Below are 13,237 nucleotides of genomic sequence, written 5' to 3' on the forward strand. Positions count from 1 at the left end.
TGATGGTAGTACTCAAGGACAAAGTCACACTCTCTATTAAAATTACATTAGTTGAAATGTGAATATACCCAACACGACCAAACTATGCACTTAAAAATTAAGATGGTAAATTTTGTGTTATGTGTATTTTACCCAAAAATTTGTAAGAAGAAAATGAATTTATAAATAAGACATATCCCATTATCTTCCAGAAAAAAACTATATTAGTTGAAAGTTATTATGATGATGCAAGGAAAGTATAGACACACAAAACTTTTAAAAGCTTTTTAAATATTAGTTCTGGAATTTATTTTACTTTTCCAAAGAAATCACTCTCAACTTAAGCTAAACAGTTACAAATACCAGCTGAGCGAGTTCCCTGGTGGCGCAGTGGTTGAGAATCTGCCTGCCAACGCAGGGGACACGGGTTCAAGCCCTGGTCCGGGAAGATCCCACAAGCCACGGAGCAACTGAGCCGGTGTGCCACAACTACTGAGCCTGTGCTCTAGAGCCCACGAGCCACAGCTACCGAGCCCTTGTGCCACAACTACTGAAGCCTGCGTGCCTAGAACCCATGCTCCACAACAAGAGAAGCCACCGCAATAAGAAGCACCTGCACCGTAATAAAGAGTAGCCCCTGCTCACCGCAACTAGAGAAAGCCCTCGTGCAGCAACCAAGGCCCAATGCAGCCAAAAATGAATTAAAAAAAAAAAAAACCAGCTGAGTGGTACTGTTCAAGTTGTTGAATCTCTGAGACTCGAGTTTCTCATTGTAAGTGGAAATAACAATAATACAGATTTTGTAAAGTTGTTAAAAGCATTAAATGAGATAAGGCATGATAAATGCTTGGAAGGCCCATAGTAATGACTCCATAAGTGCTTTTACTCTTATTCTTGCTATTACTCCTTCTGTTTCTGTTACTATGAAGATAATGGAAAAGAATTTGATAGGACATATATGTTTGAGGAGTTAATTCAACTGAGCATGTGTAATTTAGACCAACAGTGCTATCAATTGCTAAACCATCCCTGATATTACACATAAGTGTTAACACATGACAATGAAGTGCTGACCCTCTACTCTCCAGATACGTGCCTCTGCACCTGAAGAGAGGCTCAGAGCAGCATGGTGTCCTCAGTTCTCACTCCCCCTTAAAGCCGACACTAAGGGACAGGAGCCATCTCTCCACCGGAAACTCCTCTGACAACCACGGCCGTATCAAGGACATAGGACGTGCTTCATTCTTCTGAAAAGATTCTGTGACTTTTTTTTTTTTTCAATCCTTGAAAGGGCAAGCAATACTCTGTGATACGTAGCACACAAAATGCAGAACAAAACTTTTCCAGCTTTGAAACTGCACAGGAAAAAGGCTAAGGAGTCCTGCTGGGAAATGTAAGGTAAAATACACATAGTTTCTACTCTCTGGCAGTGAAAAGGCCATCAGGTCTCTAAAGAGCTTTGACTAGGTGGGAGGGGTTAAGGCAAGGGACCATAGGATTCAGGAAAATATGAAGTAAATTTTTTAGAACTGTAGTAAGTGTTTCTCTCTGGAAAGATAATCAGAAATTTTTATCCTCTTTCACTAGAGCCACAATTATGAAGAATCAGTGTTGTTTCTGGTCTAAAGACTGTACTTTCACTCTACGTGACCACAGACTTAGGAGCCCAGTTCCACTACTTAACAATTGGATAATCCTGAGCAAATTCCTTAACCTCTTATCATCAGGTTCCTCATCTATAAAATGAAGATGATTATAGGACCTACCTCATGAAGTTGTAGAAATAATTAAACCAGTGTGTGTGAGCAGTACATAATTACTATCTATTATTATCATGGGAAATGGTGGTCATATTTTATAAATGTTAGAACTGAAAATTTCTCAAAGGATTTTTCATTACAAGGAATAAAATATGAAAGCTTAGATTAATATTAAACAGTTCACAGCTACTAAAGAAAGTCAAGACATAAAATCAGGGCCAAGTTATCAATTTCAGGACACTTCCGTTCCTGGAATGTCCACTACCTGTTTGTGTGCAAGTCATGCCTCAGTTCCCCATCAGGACTCTCTGGGTCTTAAGAAACAATCATCACGATATCTCGCAGTCTTACTTCTACCACCGCTATAGAGAGTTGTTCCCAAGTCTGTTTCATCTATTATATTTTAACATATGCTTATTTATCCACTGTCTCTCCACTCCGAATTGAATTTAAATTCCATGAGGACACAGGGTCTATTGTCTATTTTGTTTATTGCTATATTCCCAGTGTCTGGAACAGTGCCTGACACAGAAGATGCCCAATATACATTTGTTAAATATACACTTGAAAGGTAGTATATCTTTTCATCTTTAATCCCGCATACTAGCTCGTAAGTGAACAATCATTTTTTGGAAGGAAATAATGAATAACAGGTATAGCAAGTCTGTGCTCAGATTCTATTTTTAAAAATCATCATCATCATCACCATCATCATTTTTCAGTAACTAGTAACATTATTTTATGCCCAGAAAAGGGCATTTATATACATCTTTTGTTTAGTCTTTATAACTTTATAAGGAAAATATTATTTCTATTTTAGAGATTATTATATAAGAAAGACTAATAGGCTTGTCCAAAGTCCTAGTAGGGTGTCACAGCCAGAAGGCAAATCCTGATCCTTTCTGACTCTATGTTCAAAGTGCCATATTGGTGAACAAAATATCTGATTAAAATAAAACAGAGGGAAGACCTGAAAGGGGAACCTGAGCCCTAGAAAGTGGTGTGTCCAGATCAGGCAGCCAATCTCCTTTCATGCATCATTAACAAATTAGGCCTTTGGTACCACAAGGAGGCAACACCACCTCCTGGCACTCACTGGGGAAAGCAGGGCTCCTCTGGATCACTGCCTGGCTCCAATGACACCCACAAACAGGTCAGAGCCATACAAAAAACCACGCCTTAGGAAAACAGGCTCTCAATCCCTGTCGGTGGATCTGATTCCAACTTTCTGCCATACTCTAGGAAGGGCTATGACTTTCATCTACTAGCACGGTTCTCAACGCTGACACCAGAATCCAGTGGGAACTTTCAAAACACACCCACACCTAGAGATAGAGGAACACGAGTGATGAAACACCTCTGGAGACTGTTTCCTCTTTAGACCAACTCCTTTTATTAAAAAAAAAAAAAGTTATTGTTCTGTTTCTCCTTACATGGGAGACAGATGCCTAGCCGGCCTGACATTCACTAACTTCCTGGAATATCTTGAGCATTTCATAGGAGAGACAGAAGTACCGGTATTGCAGTAAACCTGAGCACCTTTATGCCTATATTTTAGCTCTCCATGGTCGTTTCACAAACACTAGTATATACTGTTTGGCCAGCTCTGGAATACTCACTAAAGGTAATATAACAAATATATCATTTTCAGACTCTCCTCCTCAGCAATGCCTTCTAGTGTGACGCAGAAACAGTCCTTACGAAACATTTGTGAAAAGGAGAGCTACCCTAGGAGAAAGCACCACCCGGCTGACAAGCATTTGCCGCTTGCCCTCTATTCTCTCTCTCCCCCCATTAGACACAATGGGATTTTTTTGCCAAATTCGTATTCCAGAGGAGCCATGAAATTCCCTCAAAGTTCAACATCAGGCCTGACTTAAGATCTCTGAGGCCTCCTGCTAATATCATCCCCCTGCAGCTGCCTCGCTAAGGAGAGCTTTTGATCTGTACTATCTGGATTTCAAGCTGATATACACATAGCCTCTTTGATCTCTTATTAAGTGGCTTCTGGTCTCCTGATGCCTTTAGTCTTGCTGCACCGCGGTGTTTGGAAGTCAGTCATCATCCTACAAACTCCACACACCAGGAGCGGGCCCCCTTCATTCACCCACTTCACAGGCTTGAAAAGCAACCTTTCAGCCATGAGAGAATTTCCCCAGTAGCCACAATCAATCCACTCCATGAACACACTACTAAGAATTATTTTTCAAATGAAGCAGCTTAAAATGATTTAAAGGATACAGAACTTTCCCATAGAGGGAAAGGAAGCAAATCCTCTGTGAAAAGAAATCTTCAGCCCAGTTGGCACTGGAGCTTACAGTACTTTGATGTTAATAAAAATAAATGTGGATAGGATTCAGGGATGGGCGAAGATTGGGACTTTATCAGTCCCAAGTTCCATTAAACAAAAGTGACCTTTAAATGCAGCTGTGTGGTTTGTACAGAATAGATTTCCAAGAACACGGATATTGCCATTAGTAGCAGACTGACTACATTTTGCTCAGTACCGATATCTTAATCATACACGGATGAACTGGAACCAGAGCTCCTTTAAAACAAAAAAGAAGAAGAAAAAGAAGAAGATAAAAGCAGCAACAAAAGAAAAGAACAGATACTGGTGGCCATGTTATGAGATCCCATGAGCATTAAAGTGGAACTATATCATAACTTACAATATATTACTGTCCTGTAGATCTTAGATTCTGAACCCAACTTAATAATGTTAATAATATAGGTACTACTACATGTTAAAATTATATCAATACCTATCAAATTCTATATCCCAGATTCTATAAACTAATCAGTTGGCATGAACGTAAAGATACTGGGCTTCCACAAGTTACTAAAGACTATATAATGATAGTAGCATTCACCCCAAATCTCAAATCTTGTGGCAAAATTAGAGTCCTTAACTTCTTCCATTTTTAAACTCAATCTTCTGATAAAGAAGATTAAAACTGGTGGAAAAAATAGGAATAGATTTTGGGGCACTAATATCATAGTCTTAATATAAACAGTTTATGCCCTCTCTTAACTATAAAGGTCAATAAATTAATTACTGACAATATAAAGTTGAAACAAAGTTGATAGTTGTATATTGCTATCACTTAATCTGTCTATATCATGGAAAACCATTAGCAAATCCATGAATTATGCACTTACTTACACTTTCTTTTTCAGGAGAAGTATCTAAACAAGGAAATTACATAAGAAGGCAACAATTTTAAGTAGTCTAAATACATGAGTCTCACAAACATTTATGTGCAAGCACTTTGGTAAAAATGTACCAAAATTTCAAAGATAAATGCTCTTTTGATGAGCAATTCCTCTTCTAGGAAGTTATCACAAGATTTATTCGTACCTTTTTATAAAAGAGTATGACAAGGATATCCAATACAGCCTCATTTGAAATACCCACCAACTGGGTACAGGAGCTTGGTTAAATAAATTATTGTACAACAACAATAATATACTATGCAGTCATTAAAAAGAACTAGCTAGCTCTATAAATACCACAATGAAAGAACATATAATTGAGGGGAAAAAAGCAATATGCTGAAAGCGTGTATGACATATTCCATTTATGTATTAAAAAATAAACAACCAGCAAACTACCACTTATATAATCGTGTCTGTATAAAATATCTCTGGGATGATAGACAATAAAAACAGGAGTTTTTATCTGGGAGATAAAAAATGAGGGATTATGGTCAGAGGTAGATATACTCATCACAGGATACCATTATGTACCTTTGAATTTTTATGCCCTATGTATATATTACTTATTTTTAAAGCATTTCTAATGCGCACAGAAAGTCATTCTGTTGCACATAATAAGAAAAAAGTCAACTCAAACCACATGCATGAAACGTATACACTCCCTTCATATGATGTTTAAAAATCTTTTAAGGAGAATTCCATTTAACAGAGTAGTCAGGCAGAAACTGCACACTAGGTTCTTCTCACAAATACTGAGGCATAACATATCCAAGACTCAGCAATACTGCAATTTTTTATATTCATACTATTTAAGTTTTATAACCCATTTCTTCTAAGAAAAATTCATCACTGTTAATTTTTATAGGGAGGAATATTTTCACTATTATTTTTAATCAGCCATCTTTTGCCTTTGGTCTTTCAAACAGTTTTTTAAAATGTTACTAAGAGTATTTATATATGAATCACCTCTCAATGGCTGTGCTATTATGCTTTCTATTTTTATCTCTCTCAGTGTCTGAGATAAACCCAAAGCCTTTCAAAAATATCTGCTTTGACAAAAATTGAGTTCAGTCCCCATATCGGGAAGGGAGAGAACTGAGGAATGGGATGTGGGAGGGAGGAGAATTACTGGTTAATAAATTTTACCTGCTAAATCACTGAAATTCAAAAGTATCAAGAATGGCAATATCGTGGCTAATGTTCAAAAACTGGATAAGGTTAAACATTTCCAGTGAATTATAATCATGAGGGGTTATTCAAAGTTCAACATAAATCAAAACACCAGAAAATATCCACTTGCGATGTTTAACTTAAAAGGTCAAATGAAGGTAAAATCCACATAGTTAAAAATTTATTTCAAGCTTCTTGGTAGGAATTAAAAATTACAGACTATCAGACTACCTAATAATTGCTTCATTACTGAACATTAGCCCACAACAAATTACTTGCACTAATTTAGGACTCAAATTTGTAATTATTTTCATTTAAAGCAATAAACACTAGCTCTTACACAGTGCATATAAGCAAACTATATTAATTTTTAATACTTACTAAACTTTCATATAAGCATTTGAAAATGAGATAGTATCTAGCAGCTTGTCTTTAAGATATGAAATTGTTCTGCAAGCTGACAAAACAGGAAGATCTGCTGCAATAAATTTATTACAGGGACCCACTGTAATAAAATACCCAAGGAAATACCACTCATAAGTAAAGAAGCAGTATGTGTGGTGGTTAAAAGCCTAGATTCTGGCAGCTGACTGCTTGAGTTCAAACTCTATTTCTGCCATATACTAGCTGTGTGAATTTGGATGAGTTAATTAACCTCTCTGTGCCTCAGGTTCCTCACTTCTAAAATGAGGATAATGATAGTACATATTTCATATGGTTCTTGTGAGGAAAACATTAAGTAATTAGAAGAGTGCCTAGCAAACAGCAGACACTCACTATATGTTAGCTATTGTTGGATTTGTATTAATTATTTGGATTAATATTAGGATTAGTATCAATATGAGCATTAGTGATATTCCAAGGAATAAAGACATTACACATAAATAATGGGGAATCAAGACAAAGATAACTAGGGCACAGTATGTAATCATACCTAGAAACTGGCAAAAAACTATACTAATAAAAGTTATAACCAAATTTCTGAAGAGTTCTATATTGCTTAGAAACAGAGTACACAATTAAGCCATAATATTCATGCTTTTGACAAACTATGCACACCTCTGTTTTCTATGACATGATCTTATAAGGCATGACGTTACAGTGACCAAGGACTCTTCTAATATGGTATACTTACAGGGCCAGACTTTAACGAGCCATGACGTGAAGCAATGCCTAGGCACAGTTGAGACTAACAAATAATATCCTACCTCCTTTCAAATCACAGCCAAAAAAGCTACAATCACTTCACCCTAAAATTTAATGAGACTAACAACCTGAATCATATTTACTAAGTCTTCCCTGTTGCTTCCTCCTCTTCCTTTGCCCCAATTTATTTTAAATGCCTTTCATGAAAATGAATTGCCACACATTCCTCTTTGGCCATATGACTGAGCTGTAGAACTGTATATCAGATTCAGCTCTTTCATGGCAGGTACACAGACCTGCTTATTTTCTCTGCTCAACTACACAATTTCCATCACTGGTGGATCACTGAATCCCCTATCCAGACTGCCATCCCATCGTTCCGTGGCCAATTCAAGATCCTTTATGTTCTCACTAATCTCTTCCTAAAGCTTGGCTCAATTTACGTAAAAAGCAAATTTCTGGCCAATAATCCACAAATGGGTAATTCACATATGGCTCATCAAGAGTTGGCTGCATTTTAGAACGTAATTTTACAATTAAATTTAGACTTCACTAAACATCTACTAATTAAAAGCATCTACTTATTAATTTTCCTAATCTAGTTAAAAATTGATGGAACACAAACATATTGTAGTATGGCTCCATCTTTGAGGACAATATCAAGACTTTTTGTGTTTATTTTCTAAATTAGATTATTACTAATAATACATTTCCCTAATAATCTAACATTTCCCACTTCTTTACATGTTAATTTACTTAAACCATAATAATCCTTTGAGCTAAACATTATTATCCCTATTTTATAGATGAAGAAATTGTAAAAGCACCTACAAAATATATATTGTATATAATTTTGTCAGGCTCTTGACAGAGTTCTTATTTTTCTAGAGAAAAACTCAGTAGTGAGAAAAGTGGTTAACTGAAATTAAAATACCAAAGTAAATTTTCAATCTCTTCAATACTGCTAATACAGGTCCTTTATAACCTGGAAACTCTCCCACTATACTAAAATCTTTTCGCTGTGGCTAAGATGTTTCTACAGCACTTCTTATACAAACTATTCTAAGCTTGGGGGTGAGCGTGAAGCTCTGCATCAGCCCTATTCAGATGCCTAATAAATTCATACAAGAAGCATCAAATTCAATAATAACCAGGAACGTGGCCTTTCATGTCTTCTGCTAAATCTTCACCTGGCCTTGAAAAAAATATTTCTGAACTTCAGAATTTATTACCTAATTACAACAAGAGGTGGTATAACCAATTAATTAACTTGCCCAAAACCAAATTTTTAATTGTGTTTACGTGTCATCTAAATGTCACGGGGATAACAGTTCTACATACCACTGACAAATGGTGAAAACGTGCTGTGTACAACTATAAGTGTATTTAAGATTGACTTAAGAAAAACATTCAGTTTAAGACTGAATGTTTCTCCTTCCAAGGTTTAGCTGCAGAAATAAATAAGCTGAGTCCTTTAATGTGAATCAAAGTAGCATTTAGAAAATGAAGTTTTTTTCTATCAGTTCTCCAATAAGCACAAAAGCAAGAAGAATATCTAACACTTCTTTTGCAGCAAAATTACTTCATATAATCTGTGCAGAAATAAACATCAGTATGTGTGATGGTGATTGTGAGGAAGATGGGATGGGGGACATCTAGAATTTTACAAATAAAAATAAGATCCAAAAAAAACCAAAGGTATGTTACAATGCATATATATATATATATTTTTTAAGTGTAAAACTCAGAACTGATAAAGGAATTTTTCTCTTAAGCAGGGATTACACTGTTAAAGACTATCAAGTTTTTCTTTCCATCTTTTACTGAACTTTTTGTTTATCTTTTTAATTTCTGAAGCACTTCTCTAACATGTGCAATATTCAAAATATAAAACTTGCAGATAATGTTTTTTAAGAGGGTAAGAGCAATCATTATGATATATTTATAAGAATGCAAAAACATATAGATTCCAATGATAATGAAAATGTAGCTGAATATCTAAAACCACATCTGAATAGTGTTTTCTAAACTAAATCCCAGTTTTCAACATGTTAACAAAAAAAACCCATTGAATATGTTCATTTAGTCCCAATTAATTTTGGCTAACCTAAACTTTATTCAATCATTCTGCAAATGTTTATCAATCACCTACTATGTGCTAGGTAATAGAGCAACACTGGAGAGGGAAAAAAAAGTATCAATACGTGCCATTTGCTTTATATTTATATGCCCTAATAATTAACCAATATATAAACTTCCAGAATCTTACAGTATTAATATTTCTTGAAAAAGATATTTCCCAAAATATGCATTTTTTGGAATCAACAACTCATAATTCAATAATATTCCAAAGAGAACTTCCAATAACGAAGAGGGGTATCTGGCACAGAAATATGCCAGCAAAAATAAAATAGATATAATCTATTTCAGTAATCTTAAAGCACACTGCCAAAACATGGAATTTAATGTTCTTACATAATGCTCAAAGTATTTTTCTTTCAATCTATTCCTGATTGTCTTATTAAAAAAAAAATTGATTTTTATATCACTTGGCATTTTATGTGCTTTGATAGAGTACATTTTGCTTTATTAAACCACAGTGTCTTTAGGCAGTACTAATGTATTAAAATATGCATCTTAAAAGTGAAGAGATTTCTTGCCAACAGTTTTAATTCCCCATGATAGTCAGATGGTCTAAAAATACTTTAACTGGTAAACTGGTATAACATATAGATGTCTTGCTGTGACCTTTCACATTGCCACCCCCAAACCAAATGCATCAGTAACTTTACCGTAGTTATAATTGGGGTACATATAAATACATAAATATTATATGTTCTATATTAAATATAAACTTCACCAAGAACATTTCTACTCAGTTACACTCATTGAGATTAATAGGTAAGCAAAACTATAAAAACCCTCACGTTAAGGGAAGGGAGAAGAGAGTGAGAATTGGGAATGACTGCTAATATGTATGGGGTTTCTTTTTTGGGGTGATGAAAATGTTCTTAAATTAGACTGTGGTGATGGTTGCACAACTCCAAATATACTAAAAACAACCGAACTGTATGCTTTAAATGAGTGAACTTTATGGTATGTGAAATATACCTCAATAAAGCTGGAGGAAAAAAATCCTCCATATAAAAAAATTCATCAAGTTCCAGTCTCTAAAAGCATCCATGGGTATAAAACTATTCCTTCCCTTATGTCCACTTATTACATCATCTATCATTTTATTCACTAAGGAAGCTATCAATTGTAATGGTAACAATGGAAATTATAACACCCCACCTTTGGACAGTAGCATTATACATCAAATAATTCAGTTTTGCCTAAGTCAGTGGATGTCTTAAACAATTACTACTTCATATAACTATAATACAAACTAATTGCTCCAAAAAGCTCTGAACAGGTTCTTATACCTGGTAATCCAAAATGCTGAATCCCAAGCCTTTATGATCTTTTACTAGTTCAACAATCTTGACTTCAGGAGACCACAGGGCTAATTCCCCATCATCATCTTCTTCAGTATTGACATCTATATTGTGGTCAGCCTGAAATACCAAAGAACATAAATGCTTCAATACACTGTCCTTTCAAGTTTGAAAAGAATTAACGTATCAGGAATCTCATAGTTTCTTCTCAAAATGAGGATACTCTTTGGCATGCATAGTTTTTCTTTTTAATCTTTTTAAAAGGGGCATGCACTGGGGCACATATACTTTAGTATAAAACCTTCATGAAAATTCAAGCACTTAAAAAAACAGGTTGTTCATACAGTTTTTGGTTTTTTTTTTAACGTTAAAGTGTCTGTTTCATTCAAAGTATTAACACTGACCTCTTATACTAAAATGAGTTCTGTCATCCCAGTAGAAGCATAAAAGGAAAAATATGCAATTTAAGAAGATATGAAAACATCACACAAAATCAAAGCTTTTAAGATATTTAAGTAGCAATACCTGAATTCATAATTACAGTGAGAGACAGAGAGAAAGACACCGACACAGAGGCCAGGACAGGACAGAGAGATACCACTTCTGTTGGCTCCTAGTTTTCAAGAAAAACTTTACTAGAAAAATAAGGTGAAAAAAAATCCAAGTCTTTGGAAATCATGTAAGTCTAAAAACAGGTAAAAATCAGAGTTGAAATAATGAAAACCTGATCTTGGAGGAAGGAGGTCAACACAACTACTCAGTACACAGATCCTCAGCTGCTTTCCCTGATCCACACCCGCACATCCCCTATTCCAAGCTCCCTCCTTTCAGGGAAAAGAGTCACTGACACATGGAATTCTAGGAAGCTAAACGACAGACGGTCAATGAGTCGACTACGCAGGAGAATAGCTGCTCCAAACTTCTGCTTTTATACTATTTATAGTGTTGGATTATATTCATGTGATTTATCTTCCCCAAATACTCTGAACTTCTATCTGAGGCTCAAGAATTATCTTCTTTTTCTTTGTGGCCCTAACAATTAATAAAATGCCTGGCTTCTAGGCTAGAATGGTGTGGGCTGTCATAGAGTTTACCATGGTTATCCCCTCAACCCGCAACAGTGCGCGGCTTATAGCAGGCGCTCCATAAATGTTTGTTCAATACATAATGAATCAATCACCCACCTCTGAGTGGCCTTCCCTTGAAACTCTTTTTAAATAAAGCTATAGACTAAATAATAGTCTTTAAGAAGTCTATTTCTAAACACTTTGAACGATCTTAGTAAATAAAATGGAAGTAAATAAAATAAAATGAAGTACTTCCTATGAATATAATTTTGAGTGACCTGTATAAGAAAACCCATTTAACGGAATCAAAGCTGGCAGATGTGGCAGGCAGAGGGACCCCTCTATTATGGAAGAGTAAGGCACCATAGCTAATACAAAAACATCTTGAAATGAGGGCTGGACCAGATCTCAAACTGTCCCTGCAGGACATGGTGGATTAAATCTAAACATGGGAACGATTTCCTGGTTCTTGAATTACAGAACTTGAAATTAGTGGGAACGTTCTGGATCAATAAACATCTGTTTATATCAGTCTGATATGAGGAACTGATAGATTTAAAAAGAAAACACATACTTTCCAATAAAAAGTAAAGTTACAATGGTAATACAATACGACTGATGTTCTACTGAGGCATTTAATACCTTTACTGATTAATAAGCATTAGAATTTTGTCTGAGCTGCTTAACAATATAGGGTCTAAGAACCTAAGATCGTATTGAGATAAATGAAAAAAGACAGAAAAGAGAGCCAGGATTTTAAGAAACCACATATAATTTTAAAACCCAAGTTTATAGAAATTTCAAGGCATCCAACATATATAAGATATTATACTCCAACCAGAAATATATCACTTTGATACAATCAATTCTGCATAAATCCTGTATTTACAGAATAGAAAGCAATCAACTAATGGGCAGCAAGGATGACATTGAGCATAATTCAAAGCTGTTGTTTACCCATTGTGGTAAAGTATGACAGATGGGAGCACAGAGTCAGCAAGCGGAGTTGGTGATTTACACACCCTGTAAGATTAGATTAACGGCATTTTTATCAATAGAGGTAAGCTATCACCCACATTTAATTTTAGTAAAGATTGCAAGAATCATAAAAGTGTGGCATTTGAGTCCCTTCCTTGAAACATGTTTACCAAAGATAAGCATTAAAAAAAATTATCAATCAACAGTCAATAATTTACTAAGCACTTTGTATATGTACAGTAAAGAATAAAAACACCAAGAGATACAAAATAATTCTAAGATTTGGCCTCTGCCCACAGGAGCTGACAGTCTTCTTGAAAAAACAAACTTAATATACACTAAAGTATCTGTGACTACAGGACAGTGCTACACTCTTGTATTTTAGGAAATCACAAAAAAGGACAGGTGGACAGGAGGAGTTGAGAACAGCCATAGCTAATTTTTACTGAGCACTGTCCTTATGCAAGGCATTGTGCTAAGA

The 13,237-nt window shown here is 35.3% G+C and overlaps 1 protein-coding gene across 11 annotated transcripts in view; it reads right to left on the reverse strand.

The window, feature by feature from the left end:
* Positions 1 to 13,237, reverse strand: part of PATJ (PATJ crumbs cell polarity complex component) — a 365,234-nt gene that overhangs the window by 267,679 nt on the left and 84,318 nt on the right. For all 11 annotated transcript variants that reach the window (XM_060139890.1, XM_060139887.1, XM_060139888.1 and 8 more), the window contains one exon: positions 10,700 to 10,831. In XM_060139890.1, the coding sequence (XP_059995873.1) occupies positions 10,700 to 10,831 (132 nt within the window). The remainder of the gene's footprint in view (positions 1 to 10,699; positions 10,832 to 13,237) is intronic.

The sequence above is a fragment of the Lagenorhynchus albirostris genome, chromosome 2 (genome assembly GCF_949774975.1).
Source record: "Lagenorhynchus albirostris chromosome 2, mLagAlb1.1, whole genome shotgun sequence".
In the NCBI taxonomy this organism is placed as follows: Eukaryota; Metazoa; Chordata; class Mammalia; order Artiodactyla; family Delphinidae; genus Lagenorhynchus; species Lagenorhynchus albirostris.